General features: G+C 41.9%; 1 protein-coding gene across 3 annotated transcripts in view; it reads right to left on the minus strand.

Moving 5' to 3' along the window:
- The window catches only part of ATP11A (ATPase phospholipid transporting 11A), a 140,713-nt gene that overhangs the window by 51,754 nt on the left and 64,768 nt on the right, over window positions 1–24,191 (minus strand). For all 3 annotated transcript variants that reach the window (XM_024578881.2, XM_024578884.3, XM_024578886.3), the window contains exons 2-8: window positions 20,455–20,577; window positions 13,099–13,188; window positions 12,209–12,289; window positions 9,550–9,657; window positions 3,125–3,253; window positions 1,283–1,386; window positions 723–773 (exon numbers count right to left, since the gene is read on the minus strand). In XM_024578881.2, the coding sequence (XP_024434649.2) occupies window positions 723–773; window positions 1,283–1,386; window positions 3,125–3,253; window positions 9,550–9,657; window positions 12,209–12,289; window positions 13,099–13,188; window positions 20,455–20,577 (686 nt within the window). The remainder of the gene's footprint in view (window positions 1–722; window positions 774–1,282; window positions 1,387–3,124; window positions 3,254–9,549; window positions 9,658–12,208; window positions 12,290–13,098; window positions 13,189–20,454; window positions 20,578–24,191) is intronic.

The raw sequence follows: 24,191 nt of genomic DNA on the forward strand, positions 1-24,191 counted from the left end.
AGCAGCAAAGAACTGCCAGGATCTTGAAACAATGTCCAGGTAAAATGCCCACAGGCCTAAAGATGCAGACATAGGCACAGAAGCAGAGAGATGTGGGCTGGACCCTACCAGCTCACACCTGTCCTGACCATAAGTAGGTGGGCATATCCACCTGTGACCTGCAGTGGTCACAATAATACCCGGACAACAGGTTCCTACATCCCCAAGTGAATGTGAGCCTGTGCCAGGCCCTTGTGAAGCACATCCCCTCAAGTGTAGATGAAATCCAGAGCCAAAAATGTATCCCAGTAATGACTTTGAGTAGGTTCACATGTTCTAATAAAAGGGCTTCCAAGTCAGAAATCTTTCAGCCTCATAGTTAATGACAACATACTTGTCTATAAATTATGAAAGGGAATTTCTAATGGGGGAAACCACACCCTCTCCTTTGCCTTGGAACTGTGAGATGCTCCTGAACTTTCCCTGCTGCAAGAAGACCCTCAGCAGAATCTCGTGAGAGAACATTTTCCACCAGCATCTTAATTTGTTAACATATACAGTGTACACACAAAAGAAATCAGAAAACACTAGAGCCAGGACTTCTGGGAAAGTTGAATTATTTTCAAAACCCAATAAGCAGCAACAGAAAAAAACAACTCTTATCAGTAAAGAAATTCACTCATAACTTAAAAATATAGAGAAAGAAATCTCCAGAAGGGTTGAGAAGCAGCAAATCTCCTTACCTCACCACGGGGTCATTCTGATCATTGTAAACATTTATGCGGCCCACAAACCTGGCAACACAAAAGTGAGGTCACTGAGACGGGAGCAACTCAGGAGGGAGAGGCACACCGGAAGTGCCCTGTCCTACACACCTGCCTTCCTGTCGCTAAGAAAGGAGAAAATGTGCATGCAGGACCTGGGATTCTGTACTCAAAGCATATCCACGCGTGGCTAAACCACTCTACCTTCCTCCTCTTTTCTTAGTTTACTTCCTATTCTTATTAACCCATGACTTAAATGATTTTCCTTCAAATTACTTTCTCAAAATACAGAAAAAATTTTTTTCTGCAATAAATTTAGTTCCATTAAGTCACTTCTAATGTTTATATAAGTAGCTATAGATTTAAATGTTGCTGGACTCTGAAAATATGTAAGTAACCTATTTTTACCTCGGTCTTAACTGTTCAGCAGTGATTTACACTCTCTTTCCAAACAACTGGGCTGCTGGACGATTTAGGGCGGAGAGCAAGAACAACGTTGGGGATAAAGAGACACTTGGGGGAACGCAGATCCGACTTACTTGTAGAGGTCAGGCTGGGGCTGCTCGCACTCAATGGTGGCATGTAGGCCGTCTATATCTTCTTCAGTATGAAATCCCTTCGTGTCTTGAACTGCATAATGTGTCTACGGATCGACAAGAAATGTGAATTCACAACAAAATGAGCAACACAAACAAACCTAGCAGCCAATGCCTCCAATCCTAGGGCAGCCCCGACATCCAATATTTTGTGCATATAAACAAGACCAATTACAAAGCCTGATTAGCATAGGAGGCAAGTATAACAAAGAGTCTGCAAATGTTAAAAAGTTATCAATTTATAGATTACTACTGTTATTCCTATGTCTATTAGGTGTCAGAAAGTTCTTCCATTCTTACCCAGTGCCCTCAACTTAAAACTAACAGCAACACTTGGAATTCTTCAAAATTGGACGGCTTGATTTACCTGTCATGGTGGTGACTCTTAATGAGGCAACAAATTTAGACGCTAAAATATTCCCTTTTGTTCATGTAACACCCTATTGTTTACAGAGAGCTGCCATCAGCGTCAGGAACCGCCTCGCCCTGGTCACGACACACAAAAGGTCAAAGCGAAACATGGAATCTACAGTAATGCCTGCCAGTCTGGACTGTGACAAAATTTTACCCCGAAAAGAGTGATGCACGTGGAGGCCTGCAGCATCTGTTCCACAGCGATGCTGAAAAGTGTGTGGACAACATCCCTCCCGTGGGACGGGAGGGGGAGGGCAGCCCACTGCCAACAGCGAGGGTGTGCGGCTGTTTGTTTTGTTGATTCATTACACACTTTATTTGTCCGGCATTTGATGATTAGAGAGAAAGACAGGAGGATAGTTAGAGACGTTTATTGTCGGAAAGGACGGGCACATAAACTCCCCATATTCCAGAGCCCTGTGGCAGGTTACAATAAACACTTGACAACCACCCTGGGATTTACATTCCCAGAATCGCGGTTGCTCACAACTGCTTGTGGCAGAAGGTCGACTCTCCTGGGGTATGCTACATAGAAAACATGAAAGTAAGTGCCGGGAAAACCCCACAGGGCTTTATACAATAATACTGTGAGTAACTATAAAGGATTAGCATATCCTTTAGTCTTTTTGCAAAGAAAATTTCTTTTTCCATCCTAGAAATTACCTATATCCATAGGTATTGCTTAAGTACCATGTTAGAATTGTAAGTTTGTGAGCTGATGCCTTAGAAATGGTTGAATCCACTGAGACATGCTCACTTTTATAAACTCCTTGAAAGCTTCCAGATTTTTAAAATAATGAAAACCTTAAAATTAATAGCGATATGTGCTATTCTTTCATGATTGTTAATTAAAATTTTGTAGCATCAGCTACCAGTACAGAATTCCATACTGAATGTAAGAAATTAATTATAACCTCAGATATTATTTAAGTATTTTAATAAAAAGACACTCAATGAAGTAACAGTGAGGCAAAATACAGACTCATGTGTGACTTCTCACAGAATTCCAGGGTCATGAAGACACTAATTCTGACTGGTAAAATGAAAACTTTCAAAATTGCAACAATCTATTCATTACATCCTTAATTTGGTGCCTCCCCTAAAGGACACAGCTACATAAGTAACATGAAGTTATTTCTGTTAACTCAAGATGGTTCGATATTACAGATACTGAGGGTGGAAAGAAAGAAGTACAAAATAGAGAGAAAGAAGCCAAAGTCAAAAAACAATTAGGCCAGCACAATTCCCTGGGTTTTCACTGAAAACACTGACGTTCCAAACATGATATATTCAGTAGTTTCTAGCCACACAAGCACAGCTGGGGATGGAAGGTAAGGCCCTGTACGGGGTCTCCAACAAAAGGCACGTTACTTTGTGACTTGATTCTCCATCTAAGCTGGCGGTTGTCACATGGCAGGTCCCATCTCCACGGCTGCTGGAGAGGAAGATCAGGTCACAGGGGAAGGTCTCATCTTCCTTGACCATGACGATGTCCCCAACCTGCAGGACAGACAGACAGTGCCATGGAATGAACCTGCTTCTGTGCAACAGGTTTTCTTTTCCTAAAGTGCCAGTTGATACTCACAGATACCATTATGGTGTTTGTTTACAGGAGGATATGTGGATACTATGTAACTCTAGAGAAAGATCATTTCCCAGGCATTCTGCCCAAACCAAGGACAGAGCAGGTGAGGTTTCCATGTACCAATTTTAGATCTGTGAATTACCAAAGTGCAGTATGATTAAATATTTTGCAATGGAAACACAGACAAACATCCACAACAGGCTTATCCTTGATTCAGCCTAGCAGGATGAGTTCTAGTGTTTCATTAATGTGTCCAAGTGGGAATTATTCCTGTAAGAAGGTGCTGATTTAAAATTAGGTTATATAAACCAGGTATAAGAGCTGTAAAAGCTGGCTGAAAAACAGAACCAAGATACTATCCAGACCACTCAAGTATGACCAAGAATAAAGCAGAAGTGACAACCACACATATTACAAAAACTGGAGCAAAAATGAGCCAAGAATATTTGCCATAAGGATTTTTAAATAAGATGAAATCATCCCAGTTTTAGTACCATCACCAAGCGAGACATCTGATTTCCAAAAAGGCCCATTTTCTCTGATTGTGACTTTAGACTTTGTGTCTAGAAGGTAAATAACCATCAAAATCCCACCAATCTGGACCCACCAAGCTAGAGGGTTCAAAATCCTTCCAATCGCATGGATATTCCAGCTGCCACATGCAACGTGCTTCCAGAATCAGGACATCACCACGCTTCTGTCTATACCATAAGTGGAGTTCCCTGTCACACTCCAAATATTGTTCCAACTGACTGTCTGAGAACTTAAAATTGGAGGACTAACCCTCAAACAGACCTCTGGGTTTAGTGAAATTCCTATCAAAATCCTAGCAAAGATTTTTGTAGACACAGATGGGCTTAGCCTAACATGTATGTGCAAAGGTGTAGGCCCCAGAATAGCTCCAACAGTCTTTAACAAGAAGAATGAAGTGGGGGTGTCACGCTGCCGATAGGAAGGCTTTCCATGTAGCTGTAGTAACCAGGACTGTGCTGGGACTGGCGGAGGACTGGCCAGAGACCAGTGAAGTAGAACAAAAAACATTGAAACTGACCCACACAAACATGCATACTGACTTTTGACAAAGGCACAAAAGCAATTCAATGGAGGAGGGACAGCCTTTCCAAAAATGATGGTAGAACAATTGGGCAGTCATAGGTAAAAACCCAAGGAACTTTGCCCTGGCTGGTGTGGCTCAGTGGATTGAGCATAGGCCTCCCAACCAAAAGGTTGCCGGTTTGATTCCCAGGCAGGGCACATGCCTGTGTAGCGGGCCAGTTCCCTGGTTGGGGGCATGTGCGAGGCAACTGATCGATGTGTCTCTTGCACAATGATGTTTCTCTCTCTTTCTGTCTCCCTTCCTTCCCCTTTCTCTAAAAATAAATAAATGAAACCTTTAAAACAAAAACCTGTAAAACTGTTAGAAAAAAGCACAGGAGAACATCTTTGGGCTCCAGGTTAGGCAAGGAGATCTTAATCTTGACACTGAAAGCACAGCCCATAAGAGGAAAGAAAAAATCAATAAATTGGACTTCCTCAAAATTTTAAAAATGTTCTTTGTGAAAACCTCATTAAGGGATTTCTGACAAAGAACTAATATTTAGACTATATGAACTTTCAAAATTCATCAGTAAAAACCCCTGCACCACCTACCCCCCCAGCAGGATGTAAGATGACAAATAAGCACATGGGAAGATATTCAACATAGTTAGCCATTATTAGGGAAATGCAAATTTAAACCACACTGAGATATCAGAGTGACTAAAATAAAAAACAGTGCCAACAACAAATGCTGACAAGAATGTGGAGGGACTGGATCTCTCATACACTGCTTACGGGAAAGTAAAATTGTCAAGCACTGCGGGAAATTTTTTGACAATTCCTTTTAAAACTAAAAATGGATTTACTCTATGACACAACAATTCAACTCTTGAGCTTTTATATACCAGAGAAATGGAAGTTTTATTCACACAAAAATCTGTATGGAAATGTCCATAGCAGCTTTATTCATAATAGCCCCAAACTAGAAAATACCTAAATGTCCTTCAATTATTGAGTGTAAACGAACTCCAGGCTACCCACACCAAGGTCTCCAAGAAAAGGAAGTAGCTACTGAGGCACACAACTGTGGGAAATCAAGGGAATTAGGCTGAGCAAAAAAGCCACCCCCCAAAGGTTTTAAACTGCGTGATCCCATTTACATTATGACATTCTTGAAACGGAGGGACAGACTGAAGGTTTCTTTTCTAACAGCCTTGCGCATCCTGCGAAGGCCTGAGCCGGGCCGCGGAAGAGGATGCCTGGAGCTGCAGGGACAGCCTGATCTCTCTTCCTTGTCGCACACTGTCGACTTAGAACCATCAGCTTAGAACAGGCGGATACAGAGCAGTCATTTCCCATAGGAGATTGATGCATTAAAAATTCAATTTTCTGCTGGTAGACACTGTATAGGTGTGTTTGTAAACAAAGAGACGTTTATTAAAAGTAACAAATTGCTAGTTATAAAAACAGTCATGGGGATATAAACCATGGGAATACAGTCAACAATACTGTAATAACTATGTATGGTGCCAGATGGCTACCAGACTTATCAGGGTGATCAATTTGTAAGGTATACGAATGTCATGCACCTGAAACTCATACAGTGTGTCAACTGTAACTTAAAAAATAATCATAAAAAAAAGTATGGGAGACTTTACAAAGGAAATAGAATTGTTCAAGGAAACTCCATGTAGGGCCTGGGATCTGAAGGAGCCTGTTAACACATACACGGGGCCCCCACTGCTGTTCCCACGGCTGCGAGGTCCGTGCACCCAGCCCCTCACCTCCCCGACCCCATGACCACTGGGAAAACATCGCCAGTACAGGCTGAGGGGAAGCTTATTCAGAATTACTAAAACATCTGGACAGTAAAATTTATAAAGCAAAGAAAAGGTTGTTTAAAAACTTTAAAATACATACAATAGCATGTATAATACAGATAACATCTGAAAGCAGGTTAACAAAGATGGGTGACACGCTGACGACACGTGAACATGCCTCCTGTGTATTCTTATATCCTGGACCCTGTCGTTTTCCTGAGACAACCACCGATCCTCAGGCTGATGGGGCCGCCCCTCTTCAGGATGTACCCGACAGTGAAGGCCCACTTTTCTGTCACTTTGTGCGAGGGCTGACAACACTCCTTTACTGCAACTTCCTGACGGCCCCACCACAATTTCTGGTCAGGAAAGCAGCCCAGAGAGACAGTGGAGCTGCCAGGCGAGGTGAAAAGGTCGGTGGGTGGGGGAGAAAAGGCATGGGCAGGGTGACAAGGATGGGAGAAGGTGACAGAGGAGGACAGCTGGGCTCCACCGCTAGGGTCACAGCTCAACATTACCCCACACAAACTGTAAAAGTACACCTATCATTTTTATATATATAGGTGCTTCTAAACAGCTAGCACAGGTATGAATGTAATCCACTTAATTTAAACACACATTTGGAGACATAAAATTACATCAGTTACACTAATCATTCATTGGAAAAAGTTAAAATGAAAACTTCAGTGAGGCCAAAATGGAGGTCTAGGTAGATACACTTTGCCTTCTCACACAACCAAAAGGATAACAAATTTAAAAACAAAAAAATAACCAGAACTGCCACAAAATCGAACTGTATGGAAGTCTGACAACCAAGGAATTAAAGAAGACACATTCATCCAGATGGGTAGGAGGGGCAGAGATGGGCAGCTGGGACAGAGAGGACTCATGGCAAGGTGGTGGCTGGCGGACCAGGTGGGTGGTGGCTGGAGAACCAGATGGGAGAGGTGGTGGCTGGTGGTCCTACATTTCCATGAGGATAAACTGGGAGGACCAACTGGGGAGCGAGACAGACCACATAACCCAAGGTTCCAGCACAGGAAAATAAAGCTTCAAAGCCTCTAACTGAAAACACCCGTGGGGGTTGAGGTGGCAGAAGCTCCCAGCCTCACAGGAGAGTTTGTTGGAGAGGCCCACAGGGTCCTAGAATGTACACAGACCCACCCACCTGGGAATCAGCACCAGAAGGGCACAATTTGATTGTGGGTAGTGGAGGAAGTGACTGAAAGCCGGTGGAAAGCTGAGCAAGTGGCATTGCTTCCTCTTGGAATCCTCCCCGCATATAGCACCATAACAGAGCAACGTGGGTTGCCCTGCCCGGAGAGTACATAAGGCTCCGCCCCTTACTATGTAACAAGCGTGCCAAGACAAAGAAATATGGCCCAAATGAAAGAACAGATCAAAACTCCAGAAAAAGAACTAAGCGATGAAGAAATAGTCAACATATCAGATACAGAGTTCAAAACACTGGTAATCAGGATGCTCATAGAAACGGTTGAGTATGGTCACAAAATAGGGGAAAAAGTGAAGGCTATGCTAAGTGAAATAAAGAAAAATATACAGGGACCCAACAGTGAAGGGAAGGAAACTGGGACTAAAATTGATGATTTGGACCACAAGAAGAAATAAACATTCAACCCGAACAGAATGAAGAAGCAAGAATTCGAAAAAATGAAGAGAGGCTGAGGAACCTCCTGGACAACTTTAAAAGTTCCAACATCTAAGTCATAGGGGTGTCAGAAAGAAAAAAGAGCAAGAAATTGAAAACTTACTTGAAAACATAATGAAGGAGAACTTCCCTAATCTGGCAAAGGAAACAGACTTCCAGGAAGTCCAGGAAACTCAGAGAGTCCCAAAGAAGTTAGACCCAAGGAAGCACATCATAATTACATTACCTGAGATTAAAGATAAGGAGATAATCTTAAAAGCAGTGAGAGAAAAGGAGACAGTTGCCTATGAAGGAGTTCCCATAAGACTGTCAGCTGATTTCTCAGAAGAAATCTTGCAGGTAAGAAGGGGCTGGAAAGAAGTATTCAAAGTCATGAAAGACAAGGACCTACATCCAAGATTACTCTATCCAGCAAAGCTATCATTTAGAATGGAAGGGCAGATAAAGTGCTTTTCAGATAAGGTCAATTTAAAGGAGTTCATGATCACCAAGCCCTTATTATATGAAATGGTAAAGGGATTTATCTAAGAAAAAGAAGATCAAAACTCAGAACAGTAAAATGGCAATAAACTCACACCTATCCACAACTGAACCTAAAAAAACAAAACAAAACCAAAAACAACTAAGCAAACAATTAGAACAGGAACAGAATCACAGAAATGGAGATCATGTGGAGGGTTATCAGTGTGGGGGGGCCAGGGAGAGAATGGGGGAAAAGGTACATGGAATAAGAAGCATAAATGGTAGGCACAAAATAGGCAGGGGGAGGTTATGAATAGTATAGAAAATAGAGAAGCCAAAGAATTTATATGAATGACCCATGCACATAAACTAAGGGAGGGGGGAATGCTGGTGGGAGAGTGGTACAGGGTGGAGGAGAAGAAAGGGGAGAAAAAAATGGGACATCTGTAATAGCATAATCAATAAAATATACTTAAAAAAACTTCAGTGAGTTTTTGGAACCAACTTCCATAATTTCCAATACTAAAGTTTATATTAATATGATTTTGCCTTGTTCTAAAACAGATTTCCTAAAAATGCTTAGAGCTTTCCTCTTTTTGACTGGTTAGTACAATTCAGTGATTTGCAATTGGTGTGCTGCAAGAATTTTTAAAACATGCAATACCCGACTATTCAGGGATGCTGACATCTTTTCCTTAGATTGTCAAAAAAAAAAAAAAAAAGAAAGAAAAAAAAAAGAAAAAAGAAGAAATGGCAACAGTCAACACAAGAGCCATCCAATGTGAATGAATCAAAATTATACCTATTTTCTTTCTGTCAGATCAGCAAAAAATATACTTTTGTTGGGCCACAGAATTTTAGTAATTAGCTTCTGTGTGCCACGAGGTGAAAAACACTGCAAATTGCTGGTATAACCTCATAAACTTCAGGCAGCCCTGGTGGAGCTGCTGATAGTGGTGGGACAGGGTATATATATGGGAAATTTCTGTACCTTCTGCTCAATTTTGCTGTGAACCTAAACCTGCTCTAAAAAAATAAAGTTTATTAAAACTCTAAAAATAAATAATTAAGTAAAAAAGAAAAGCTAGTGTAAGTTTCCCTGAAATATTTGGGGGAAGATGTTTTAGAGTTTGGGTGTCTACTCAATAAAAAAAACCTGCCACATTACTTTTTTTAATTGTTACTGGTTTTAGGCCAGGTAATTGTGTCAGTTATCACTCACTCTCAGCTTTCGGCTCTGCTTCCGAACTAGCTTGCCGTGCTGGATGAAATGGACAGGGCACTGGTTCATGGCGTTATCTGCTTTATGGCGGAGCCAGTCTTCATAGCCCTAAAAGAACAAAAAGAAAGATTCCCATGTGACAAGTGAGAGAAACATGGAGGGTCCCTCAGCTCTGAGCCCATCCTTCTGGACTTTGCTGCGAGGGGCCACGAGTGTGACTGAGGTATAGCCAGGCTCAGCCACTGGACAAGCGAGGTGGCCAGGAGCCCTGCAGCTGCGCGCTCCCAGCCGTGTCCTGAGAAGGGCTGATGAGGCTGCAGGAAACCACAAGGCACTTTGTACTCTCATTTTTCTGACACCTGAAACCCACCCACTGGCGAGTCCTGGCACTTTTCCCACAAGTGGATCCTCAATCTTCCACTTTGTGTCCCCTGGTGACCATGCTGGTCAAGGCCCCACCCTTCCTTGGACCTCTAGAAGGTGGGCCCTCCCTGGATTGAATGTGGACATGACTGGCTGGCCACTGCTGGGAGCCCCAACTCCACACCATCTAATGGGGTTTGCCCAAACTTTATCCTGGCTATCTGTGTGGAATGGCCGTTCTGGAGTCCGACACACCAGGTGGCTCACTGTCAGGGCCATGGTCTGGAGTCCCTGAGGGGCCAGGGTCTCTCATGGCCTGAGGTCTGGGGCAGGGGTTTTCCAGTTCCCCTTCCACTGCACTCACCTGGCTCCCTGTCCAAGTGCGTATATCAGAGAGGCCCCCACCACTGAGACTACAATGCCCTATAATGCACATGTGGGTATGTGTATGTGCACACATGTGCCTGGCTTCTCGGTGTCTGCCTCCCTCACCGGAACGTCTCTTGTTCAACATTACCATCTCTAGGGCCTACAGAAAAGCTATGCCTGAAAGAAGCCCAATCATATCTATAGAATAAACGAATAAAGGGTATGTATAATGCAGAAAATTAGAAAAGAAAAGTAGTTTTTAAATGGTATATCTAGGCTGTGTTCCACTGCGTCCTCTGCCTGGGTTTCTCATCGCCACTCTGCAACTCATGCAGGAGAATGCATTTTTGAAGATAAAATCAAGACATAAATAAAAGAATCAGAAATAACTTCCTTAAATCAGTTTTTACCTTATATATTACAAAAGTATTATGTGGTCTGTGGACAAAACTAAGAAATACATAAATCACTCCTCCCCCCAAAGAAACTAATCCTATCATTCTGTAAAATCTATGAATATATACATTATTAACATATCAATATAATTATATATAAACAGAATTCTAACCGATGGGGGTGTAGGTTTTCCAAATGAGAAGCATACTGCACATACTGTTCTGCTTTGTACTCCCGCCGTACCATGGACGTTTTTCCATGGCAATTTGGGTTGTAGTTACAGTGTTTCTGATAAACATCTTTACAACTGTATTTTTGTAATATCCACTATATATTCTTAGTATAAGGTCTTAAGAAGAAAATGTTTGAGTCAAAAGATGGATAAGACTTTTAGGCTTTTAATATGAACTGAACAGAAGTCATTAAGAAACTCGGTACCAATCATATTTCTACTACCTGAACTTAAATATCTTATCTGAAAAGCACAAGTGAGCCCACGTACAGTTCCCACCTATGTCTTTTATTGAAGCTGGCCACCCAGATTCTTAGCAAACTGAGTACAATTCCTGATTCACTGTGACACCCACAAAAAGTCGGGTATAGTTCTCCATGCACATATGCATTTTATTGATGGTAACAAGAACAGGAAATTACCAATATGAGCTGTTCCTATGTCAACTCAGATACCAGCTCAAGCCTTATAAAAGTGGCCTGACCTAATTCTCATAACTAACAACTCTGCCAAATCCTTTTGGTCTTAAATAGGCATAATTTCAAATTCTTTCCCCAATAGGAGAAAACACACTTTCCAACCAAGCATTTGGTGTTTCTAGATTAACATGCTTTTGAATTGGATTTCGCTGGATGTAGAAGTGCATTTGAGTTAAGGGTGATGAATTACTACTTCTCTGTGATATCTCCCAGCACATGAAAGGGAAGCCAGGTGCCCAAAGAGCTGTCTACATCTCCAGATGGGGCTACCCATCAGCACCCACGAGCTGTCATGTGGTGGAAATTTTCTGGGACTGGAGAGTGGTGATGGCTGCCACACTAAACTGGCTAACTGGACAGTGTAAATAACTGAGACGCATTCTTTTTACAGTCAGTCACTGGCTTTCTTCCTCTGGACCAGAAAGAATAATTCAGTCCACACTGAGTGAGTCAGGACTTAGCATGCTATTGTGAAGCCACATCCCAGGCCCTCTGCAGGTAGCAGAACCTTGCAGTTGAGACGGTAGAGAATGCAGCCAGGTTAAGCAATTCATCTGAAATCACACACCAGCTCTGGCTGATTCAGGTGAAAACCATAGTTTCCTCCTCAAACTCATTGGGCATGAAATTAGCAACTAAGTTATATAATCTCTATTATTTTAACTTGAGTTTCAATCTAAAAAAGTATAAAGATGAATTCTTAGAACACAGTTTAATTTTTCTATAAAATGGCTAAAACAAATCCGGTTACTTTGCTTTGGTTAAGAGGAGACATACAACACACATAATAGCCTTCTTCCTCTGTCTGTAAAATTCTTACCTGTTTGATAGCTGTGACAGTAATGACAAAGAACAGTGGAAGTCCACTCGTTACTGGACTTGTGGGTGTATCAATAATCAACTGCAAATAACAGAGAATTGTAGAGCCATTTTCAAAAACATGCTCTAGTGACTTTAGACAGACTGACTGGCCCCATTACACCACCACCAAACATTTGCTTTTACTTATTTTAAATTGCTTTACTGTTACCCAACTTTATCCCACCACTAGAGATAAATTAGCTAAGAAGTAAATCATCCTATTTTACTATAAAACTGAGGGGCAGTTCTTTTAAATTAAGGGAAATGCTTAAGAAAACGATGTTAGCTGTGGCAAAGACACAAGTCTCATGCCAGTGTACATTTTATTTTAATTTACTACCCTGTTTCTGGTGCCACACTTTAACCACATTATTTGGATAACTTAATGTGGGGGAAATTTTAAAAATCCTTCAGTTGTATTTTGAATGGTTGAGAAAAACTGGGTTGCTGTTCTTAAAATATATCTGACCTACTGCTCCCTAATTCAAACCTCGCTGTGGTTTTCACTCTCCTTCCCCACCCCACCTCTCTTTCTCTTAATGTTTTCTTTGGAGAATCTATGCATGCTTGGGAAGGGTAATAATGCTTAGCTGGGCTGGCAAATTTCTCCTAAAGATCAGGAAGCTCCTGATCTCCCCCCTCCAGTGCTGGAAGGTAGACAGAACCAACTCAAATGCAGACTGCTCACATGTATGTTTTAGCACATAGGTCTCTCTGAACTAAAACACTTGTGTTTGAGAAAAAAAATAAAGGAGGAAACTGTAGACGAGTGGCACTGAGTCCTTGCTCCTTCTTCCTTATTAGCAAACCATGGTTAATCACCCAAGACCGAAAGGTCACTGGCCTTACCTGTACCAGAAATATGATAAGAAAATAAAAGTTGGCGATTCTTCTGAATTGTTCAAATAAGTTCTTGGGTATGAAGTTCCAAAATGTGTACTGTACAAAAGAAAAACAAAGAGGCATCATTTTGATCACGTTTTACTTTACATGATACGTAGCAGCACTGGATCTCAAGGTACAAAACGTTTAGTTTCGGATACGAAACTCATAGTTCAACATGTAGAGTGGTTGTAGACATTTTATCAATTTGTTGACCACAAAACCAAACTGCTAACAGAGAATGTCTTCTCCAACAGTAGGATATGTGACTTACTTCATTAGAGAGTAATCAAAGTAATCAAAGTAATGCAAAGTAGCTTAATATTGGTTTTATTATCAAAATGTCTTTCATAAAATATAAACCTATAATTATTAAATCAAACGATACATGTTTAGCATTTGTCCTTGATTGTAATTTCTTCATAAGCTCTTTTTGTGTGTGACTGGATGCTTCCGGAAAGCTAAACTAGAAGCCAACGTTATTAGGTGTTCTCCAGCACCACCCACGAGAGCCCTTCCTCCTTCTTTAGAGGGAATGGAGAAGCAAGCAGGGAGAATATTTCTGGTTGCCACTTACTGTCCAAACCCTGTGTTTTCACCACTGGAGGAGACGTTCCCTAACTCTTGTACTGAAGACAACAATGGCCCAGATGTCATTAATCTACAGTAAACATTGAGCTGGGAAATTGTTTTTAAAATTCCATTTGACCAGTTTTTGCCTTTACGAAGACAGTCTACTGAAGAGTGAGAAAGGGCTCTGTCCAGTCTGTATGGTGACCCTTGCCCTCTGTCTGTACAACGAACAGAACCCTACATCAGGCCCCGCCAGGCACGTGTGCAGACCCAGCTCTCCTACCAAGAGACCCTTTAATGTCAGAATCTCAAACACAAGTTCTTGAAAAGAGAATATAATAAGCAAAGCCTGGCATTGCCCTAATATCCAACACATCCTGAATTTGGTTTTTACATCAATTTCACTGTATAGCCACAGTTTAAATAAAAAGGTCCTTTGTCTTAAGTTTCTGACTGCTTAGAGAGTATATAGGGAATTTCCATTTTCTATTCTAATTTACAGTCACAAGTTCATAATGAAGTTCATTAATGAGCAGGAAAACAAAGGAGTAGTCCCCCCCATCCCATGACAATTATGGGCATATTTTTAGTTCTCTTTTAAAGTTGGCCCCAATAAATTACTCTAACAGGGTCTCCAGAGGTTTAGAAAAGAAATTAATTGTCTAGGTCCCAAACCCACCACACTGTGCCCACCCTTATCTCCCACATATCATTTCATACCCGTCCTTTACGGGACATGTGTTTTGGAAATGTCTTCTCTTAGTGACTTGTCTTTCAATTCCCTTAACAGTGTCTTTTGAAGAGCAGAAAACTTTTAATTATAATAAAGTCCATCTCATCAATTTTAGCTTTTATGTTTAATGTTACTGGTTTTGTATCAAAAAACTCATTGCTAAGCTCAAGGTCACCTAGATTTTCTCCTGTGCTGTCATCTAGGATCCTTATAGTTGTGTGTTTTACCTTTAGGTCTACGATCAGTCTATTTAGAGTTAATTTTGTGAAAAGTACTGAATCAGTGTCTAGATCAGCGTTTTTCAACCTTTTTCATCTCATGGCACACATAAACTAATTACTAAAATTCTGCAACACACCAAACAACATGTTACATTTTTTGCTAATGTGACAAAAAAATAGGTATAATTTTGATTCATTCATGTCACAGCTGTGGTGTTAGCCGTTGTCATTTTAAAAGTTGACAATCTAAGGGAAAAGAGGTCAGTGCCCCTGACAAAATAGTCAGGTACTACGTGTTTTAAAAATTCTTGTGGCACACTGGTTGAAAATCGCTGGTCTAGATTGTTTTTTGTTTTTGTTTTGTTTTTTGGCATGTGGATGTCCATTTGTTTTCATGCCATTTGTGGAAAAGACTTTTCTTTCTCCATTGTTCTGCCTTTGCTCCTTTGTCAAAAATCGGTCGATTGTATCCCTGTGGGTCTATGTCTGGGCTCTCTATTCTGTTCCATTGGTCTATTTGTCTATTCTTTCACCAGCCCCGCACTGTCTTCGTTACTGCAGCTTGATGGAAAGCACCAAGTCAGGTAGTACCAGTCTTCCAAGTATGTTCTTCTCTTTCAGTACCGTGTTGGCTATTCTGGGTCTTTCATACAAGCATTAGATTTTGATTAGAATGAGTTTGTCCATACCTACAAAATAACTTGATGGGATTTTGGTTAGCATTGTTGAATTTATAGATTAAGAACTCACATCTTAACAATGTTGAGTCTTCCTATTCATGAACATGGAGTATCTCTCCATTTACTCAATTCCTCTTTGATTTCTTTCATCGATTGTTGGTTTAGTTTTCCCCATATAGATCCTACATATATTTTGTAGTATTTATACTTAAGTATGTAGGTGTTTCTTTTCTTTTTGGTGCTAATGTAAATGGTGCTGTGTTTTTAGTTTTGAACTCTAGTCTGCCAGGTAACCAGTACAAATTTGGAATTTAAAGTCAGTCAAATAGTTTATTTATTCTAATTATGCACGGAAGACCCATGCTATAGCTTTGACATTAAGCTTTGTAATTTCCATGTTTCACAGAAAAAATTACTAGAAGTTATTACTAAGATTATTACTACAAGGTGATTAAAAAGAGTTAATTCCTGATAATGTATGATAGTAAAATTGAAAACCAAATGAGATAATTTAAACATTCAATGACTACATTAATAGTAATATAGATAAAATAAAATGAATATTACATATGAAAGAGCTGCAAAGTGATAATGGTGGGCCAATTGTACATTTTTCATCTTTGTTAAGTGATCTAAATATTTGCTTAGACATGTGGGTCACAATATAATGTAATGCTTTGTGTATTACAAGGAATAATAAAATACTTTGACCTATATTTGGCTATTAACTCCTACCTTCCATTGTGATACAGTCACTAGAACAGTACTTAATAGTGAACTCCCTGGCAGCCAGCCACAGGCATGAAATGAAATGGGGTTTTCTTGCTATAAGAAAACTGAGAAGTCTGACTCCAGCAGAGAATCTCTCTGTATGATAAGGCGTTTTGGGAAATGTTAAATTGCACAAGACAATTAGTATTCCTGGCATTTATTTAACATCACAAAAAACTACATACCCAGAGTCTTTGCATTTGTTCTGTGAGCCACTAGCCCTGAGATGAGAATGCCTCAAGAGCATCTGAGCTCAGTTTTGTCCAATCTCTTCTCTTGCATGCGTCTGCTCTGGTGCTGGGTCACTTCCCGAGAGCACGGCTCATGGCAAAAAGGAGAACAGTCTCACTCGGTCTACCTCTGGTCAGGTGGTGAAACAAAAACTCTAAGAAAAAAGCCCTGCACGCTGTTCTTCTTTGCCAGCTGCCAGGAAGTAAAATGAGAGCACCTGGAAACTGCACTAAAGCCTTAGCTACTATGACCTGAAAGTGGATCCGGCACCACAGTTGTGCAAGGGGCAGTCATGCTGGAGGCCAGGCGCTGCTGTCCTGGGAAACGCAATCAACTCACATGGAGTCCAAGTTCCTCTTTCATTTATGATTGGGAGACAGGAATGTAAAAATAGAAAATTATGCCCAAATTCTGGGCGACTAATGTGGGAAAAGGAGTGAGCAGCACAGTATGAGGCAGAGCTGGCTCTGCAGAGGAAGAGCATGGCTGAAGGATCGGCTCACCCACTTTGTTCTGAGTCTTGGTGTCTTCAGGAATAGGCTGGATTTAATATGTAATAGTGACCTCACAGGGTTGTTCCTGACCGTAAGTGACATGGAAGTCATTAAGAACACCGCTCATATCTAACTGGGAGAGGTAATTTTCCCTTGCCAACACTCAAGAATTATTTAGCTTTGTTGAAGGTATGGAGTGACAGTACAGCCTGAGCCTACTATTAGTTATGTAGCATCTTAGGGCAGAGCTGGGAGCCGCATGAATTTTGTGCCCAAAAGTAGAGTTTTGTGAACCCGAAGAAGCAGTGCTCCATCGTTCTCTTGAGCCCGGGACCTGCCAGCAGGGTGAGCGCAGGCAGGCCCTGGGTGGCAGAGTTCTGCTCAGTGGTCAGGAGGGAAGAAAGGGAGTCATGCCGGGGAGTAATTTCATGGTTTTCCTTTTTCTATCCAACGCCTGTCTAGTGTGTCTCCCCCAAAAAGGAAACGGAACTCCAATCAGTCACTGATCACCACTGACCGTTTTATGCTTCAGGTCCAGAAGTTTAACATAATTAGATTGGCCTTTTCATCCTCTAGTATAAATGTGCACATAGCAAATGGGACTTACTGAGCATACACTTCTGACTTCTGTGAACTTATGTCTTAGCTAGCAGTCTTTTCCTTTAAGGTGGAAATACAACTTGCCTTTCCAAGAAAATGTAGATACATTATCACAAACATATTCTCCAAACTTGCTTGTAAACTTATGGTTTACAAATTCAATCGTATTTTTCATATATCCTGAGCTGTGTTTAAATGAAAACAATAACGTGCTCTAGATTTCCTCTCCAGTTGATCTAAATCAATGCTACTGTCCACCCAGCTACCGACTTAGATTCTAAACCCTCGTCAGCTGGAGGTCTTCTTGCGAACAGAATTTGATTAGCAATAGAGGTGACGCTGTACATAACTTTCACTTGAAATTACACACCATCATCTACTGATATAAAGCCACTAATCCTGCTCTTTGAGGAATGAAGACAATTCTTTGCACACACATAAATTTGAGGGCACAGTCCCCTCTCTAAGCTGAGGTGGAAGTCAGTAAGCACTTTACCCAACACTCGACTCCTCTTCTGTGGAACCTCAGCTGCCCCACCTTCTGAAAGGATGTTGACTTAATTCTATTAGTTCCTACTGTGGAGTCTTCTGGTATGAAGGTGTTTTCTGGATAAGAAACAGTTTCAAAAAGGCCCCCAGGAACCTGCAAGTCTTTATCATACCCCATGTCCAGCATAGGGCTTCTTTTGTCAAAAACCAAGGAGGCTCTGGAGGCTCCAGTCCTTGTAGGGCAGCTGGGGACAGAAAGCTGCCACTGCAGGAAGGGAAACGATATTCCAGACAAAGGAAGAGAAATGGTGGTGAATTGTAGAGTGAGGAGGTAACACAAGGCACCTCAAACTTGTTGTTGGCTATTGACTGCGGGCATATTTGAAAGAAAAACAGGAGAATACATTGGCTATAAAACTTGAATCAGGTAACAAAGAGGATTGGATTTAGAAATCACTGCTTTCAATTTTCTTTTCCAAAACATTGACAGGAGCTTTTAATACATAAGGCATCCCTCGACTTCCAGCTACATTCTGCCAATTGCATCAAGAAGGCCCTTTGATGCCTCCAGTCAACCAGGTGCTCTGCGCTTCAGAGAGTTCCTCCTCGGAGCCTTGTAGAGAACTTCCCACATCTACTGGCAGAAACTGGGGGCTGAAACATGCAAGGGCAATCTTTGTCCCCAGAGGGAGAAAGCAGCTGCACAGGGATTTAGATCAGTGGCAGAAGTGCCTTTGACAAACATCCTACCCAGGTGAGACATTAGGTAGTGAGGGCAGGTCATATGCTTTCTCACCTTATCCCAGATTCCTGTCCTGACAAGTTCACACACAGCACAACATTTTAATGTTTTTCAGTGCATTGCCCCCTTTCTTTCCTTTTTAAAAAATTGATTTGAGAGAGAAGGGAGAGAGAGAGAAATGTTGATTTGTTGTTCCACCCACCTATGCATTCATTGGTTGATGCCTGTGAATGCCCTGACCAGGGATCGAACCCCACACCTTGGTGTCTGGGGACGATGCTCCCGCCAACTGAGCCAGGGCCCTGACCCATTTCTTGAGGCATTTTGTACTGCAAAGAAGTAGATTTTTAAGAAATATTTTTTTTCGACAGAAACAAACCTATAGATACAAAGACTAAATTGATGATTGCCAGATGGGAGGGGTTTGAGAGGGGGTGAGTACAAAAGGTCAAGGGATTAAGAAGTACAAATTGCCAGTTATAAAAATAGTCACAGGGATATAAAGTACAGCATAAGAAACAGTCAATAATATTGCAATAACTATGTATGGCGTCAAATGGGTACTCTATACATTACAGAAATGTCTACCCATTGTGTTGTATACCTAGAACTAATGTAATATTGTGTGTCAACTATAATTTAAAATTTTTTTTTAATTTAAAAAAGAAATGTTTTTGAGATTTTTTTTTTTCTGTCCACACTAGTGGGTTGACAGAGTACATATATGCATTGAGATCACCTTTAGTGATCTGTACTTGAGACGGTGTCAAATTTATAAATGTCACTACTATTCAGACTTGTCATATCTGGGTAACCATGTACTACGTTTATTTGGTTGAGATTTTGTTTACAAGCAATTACTTACCCACATTGTGTTTCTGGAGATTAAAGCTGTTATTATGATTATGATTATGATTTTACATTGCAGTTTTAAAATAAAGTAATTCCATTAAAAAACTGCCTTGAAAAGCAGAGTTTTTCTACGTGCAAGTATTATTAACCACCAGTCTTTGATAACTCCCAGGAAAATAAGTTCATGTCCCACACGGATCCACACATCTAGTGAGCCCCGGGATGTGCACGTGCCTTCATGGACACGAGTGTGCGTGGCCCCTAAGGGGAAAGGTCTCCACAATCTGGAAAGTCATCATTTACCTCTTTTGTCAAAGCCAGCTACAAAATTCTCCACCCTATTCTCAAGACCCATTTACAAGGTTACTCTCTCAATGCGTAACAGTATATATACCTCTGTAATCCCACTTTCCAATCAGCAAACACAAGCCCCTTCATTGAAATGATGACATTTTAATCACGTTTCTTCTTCTGTGCATTTATTGCTCCTAACTGACAGGCACAGTGTTTTTGTTTACAAGGGGGCTGTGCACACACCCTTTCACTGGTGACATCCTGTGTCATCTCTATTTTATAGGGAAGGAAACTCTAGCCTGGGGTGGTTCATGGCTAGTACATAGCCAGGTAGCAGATAAGTAAGTGGCAGTTGTAGCAACTGAACATCCTAGACTTCAAATTGGACACTATCCGTGATGTAATTAAAAGAGAAATGAGGACAATCTTGTGCTGTGACATCTTGGCAAGTCTGAACAGTGTTTTGGGGACAACCAGAGGGAGAGTGAGTTCACAATTTGCCCCATGCAAACGGTAATCACAGCCCTCATGTGGGAGTGGACAGCAGCTGCAACAACAGTTCTAGGAGCAGTGTTGCTAGCTGCTGTCAGAAAGTCCCAATGCCCCCCAAAGGACATTAATAAACACTCAGACACAAGGTTACCTTGGAGGAGACTATCCTGTTGTCTGGGTACCTCTGTGGAATGTAGGCCTCAGCACCTGGTGGGGGCTCCTTATGTCCCACGTAAATGGTCCGACTGTCGACCCAGTTCTCTTCTCCGGCACACTATGGAAAGCAGAGTGGTGTCAGCACAAGTGCCTCAGACTCAGGGTGTGAAAGTTCTTCCCTGAAGTGTTGGCTTTAACACTTGTCCATAAGAATAGAAACCAGTGCCGCCCGAGTTACAGTGTCAAGCAGGGCCACGGCGAAGAGCTGGGCCCACCTGCCTTCGTCAGAGCTGCCCCTGATCTATCCAAGCCCTTATGGGCTAAGTTCTTCAAATCCCTGCCCAATTCTTCAAAAGAACAGTCTGAGCAGGTGATCAGCACTCCAGTGAGAGCTGACGGGTAGCCGTGAAAAAGCTGATTGTCAGTGGAAATAACACAGGATGGGTTCATGTAAAAAACAGAACACACAGCAAAATCTTAATGTTTCCAAATGAGGAAAGACAATGGGGTTTGGAAATTTGGGGAAAGGTCTTTAAGGAAGAGAGTAAAACCTTGAGTTCAGAACAGAAAATTATTCAACCACTTTAGGTATCTCTATCAATAAGGCTTTCCTGGAAAGACGGAAGACTGGGGTCTGACTCATCTTTGTATTACTCAGAGTATTGTACGCACAAGGCATTAAGTAAGTATCTTCTGAATAGAAGGATCTTCTAAAACCACCCAACCAGACCGTGTGCTGTGCTGCCAGCACTTAGGCGCCTCATAAAAACACTCTAGTTACCTACTAGAGACTAAAATGCAGCCTCTTATAGAAGCCCCAAAACAGGGTTCTGGTCCCCCTCAGACCAGCACCCCAGAACATGATCCCAGGTTCCTCCTTAACTAGCCACCCCAGCATTAGGTCCGAGGTCCCCTTTAGACTAGCACCCCAGCACAGGGTTGTGGGCATCACATCCCAGTTCTTCTAAAGGAACTCTGAAGATACCAGCTTCTCTGGGGTATAACAAACAGTGCTGAGAAGGAGATGGAAACCTTAGTTGAAGAGAACGTCATAGAACAGGAAGAATGAATGGGCATCAGAGAAAATCTGGCTCAGTTGTTACTGAGACATCCATGAGCCTGAACTTCAACTTCATCATCCCTGAGGGTGGCGATAGCACTTGTCTCAAGGGTGTTCGAGAAAGAACTGAGGCAACAAAATAAAACACATGGCAATGCTCCCAGCCTGGTACAGGTTCCTTATGCTGTCCATCACTGGGTCCACCCTTTGTGGCTTCAGAAAACCCTCATTTTCTGAAACCAAACAGTCAGGGGTAACAAGAAATCCAGCATTTCTACTGTTAAGGTTATTAGAAGTCTTACATTGCCTTTTTTTCTTTTTTGCTTATTCTATCATCTCCTTTGCTTATCTACCAATGTCTTGGGAATAATTTTAGAAGACTTTGCATATTTCCCTCCCACCCCCACCCTTTGCCCACCCAGTACACTGTCCATAGTAGCTGCATGCTTGTGCATTCCCTTCATAAATTCCACCTACATTTCCTCTATTAGGGCCTAGCTTTGCAGGACTGTCCATGTGACTTAAAGGATAAAGAGCAAATCGTTCTCTGTAACTCCACCCATGTTTCAGAGATGCTCAGCAGGGACACAGGAAATGGCGCAAGGTCCCTGGAACAGAACAGGCCCTGGTGCCACCTGCCTCACTCTCCGTGAGCAGAGTGCTTCCTCCTTGGCATGAGACTGGCATGTGGCTCGCTCCCAGGAGCCTGCTGCTCCATCGTAACAAGGGGATGCTGAAGGCCAGGTGCAGTTCCCCAGCAAACCTGAGCCCTCCCTCCTCAGGCCGGCTCAGTGCCCACGGCCTTCCCGTGTGGTTTTCCTACCTAGGGTGAGGCCACCCATGAGGGATGTTTACTTTAAAAACCTGCCTAAGGGCTTCATAAATAAATCTCTGGATACGAAAGTTAAGAAAATAGAACAAGTCCCTGACTTCCCTTTATTACTCAGAGCAGGGCCAAACGTGTGCTTCTCATTCCTGTGGATTCAGGAAGTTACATTGAAAAAGAATACATAACAAATGAACCAGAAAAGGAAAGGAACAAAAGTACATAAATTTTGAAGCAAAAATAGAAAACCTTTCTTCTGAACTTCAAAGACAACAGTTGGCTTTCAGCCCTAGTACTAATCCTGGAAGCTCAAATCTTCCTACAGGCCATGCAGTGGCACCCTGTCACGGGAGCTGGTGCTTCCCGGCCCAGGGACAGAAAAGACCCCTGTCTCTGGGGAGGCAAAGTCAGAATGAATCTTATTACGGCTCATTCATATTCTCAACACTGTCTAGTAGGTGCTTATTGTTTTTAGTGTAATTATTTAACACCTCAAATATAACGCGGCAGTGCAGTGCCTTTTAAACGGATTCAAGTCAGAAGAACACGGGATGGGGAAAGGAACTGAACACCAACGTGCAGTAGGACTGGCCAGAATCACCACCACAAAAACGTCATTGGGGAATGTATCATGAACTTGTTAAATGAAAGCTGAACCCCGTATAACAAAGCTGCCTTTATACAGGTCCCTGAGGATAAAAACACAAGCAACAACCCAGAAGTTTCTTTAAGCGCCTCGCTTCTATTAAGAGGTTACAACACAATGGGCTGAAAGGATGTCAGTGAAGCTACATTCCCACCTGACTTTGCTCACTGCCTGGCATCGCAGACCCAAGGAGTGACACAGAGGAACGACACTTTCTGAACTTGTAAAGTTACCAGGTGATCTTACACAGGACACTGACAGGCAGGGAACATTTTTGAGTTCAGGTTAAGACCTAGGTGAGCTCTGTATGTTGTTCTCTGCACAAATGTTCAATTCTGAGAAGGCCGAAAGTAAGTGCAGAGACTACAACAAATAGGACACTCCTGGAGAACGCCTGGTATGAGCACCACAGTTACAATTACTCCCACATGGTCGCGCATGTGACCTGCTGCTGACGGGCTGTGCGACTATGGAGGAGTGACTCAACATTTTATTTTTATTTTATTTTTCCTATTACCTTTCAGTCCCCTTATGCTCCCCTTCCCCCAACAATCACCACACTGCTGTCCATGACCATAAGTACTTTTTCATTTTTGGTCAATCCCTCCACCCCCTACCCTCCCTACCCCAGCTGTCATCCTGCTCTCCATCTATGAGTCTGTCCCATTCTCCTTGTTAGTTCAGTTTGTTCGTTATATTCCACATATAAATGAAACCATATGTTATTTGTCTTTTTCAGACTGGCTTATTTCACTTAGCATAATGCTCTCAAAGTCCATCCACATTGTTGCAATGGGTAAAATTTTCTTCTTTTTCATGGCCAAGTAGTACTCCATTGTGTACATGTCTCATAATTGTTTTATCGACTCATCTACGGATGGACACTTGAGCTGCTTCCATATCATGGCAATTGTAAATAATGATGCGATGAACACAGGGGTGCTTGTGTTCTTTCGAATTAGTGTTCTGGGTTCCTCTGGATATATTCCCAAGAAGTGGGATTGCTGGGTCAAAAGACAGGTCCATTTTTAATCTTTTGAGGTTTCTCCATACTGCTTTCTACAGTGGCTGCACCAATCTGCATTCCCACCAGCAGTGCGCAAGGGTTCTCTTTTCTCCATATCCTTACCAGCATTTGTTTGTTGATTTACTGATGATAGCCATTCTGACAGGTGTGAGATGGTATCTTACTGTGGTTTT

The sequence above is a fragment of the Desmodus rotundus genome, chromosome 13 (assembly GCF_022682495.2).
Source record: "Desmodus rotundus isolate HL8 chromosome 13, HLdesRot8A.1, whole genome shotgun sequence".
NCBI classification, from domain to species: domain Eukaryota; kingdom Metazoa; phylum Chordata; class Mammalia; order Chiroptera; family Phyllostomidae; genus Desmodus; species Desmodus rotundus.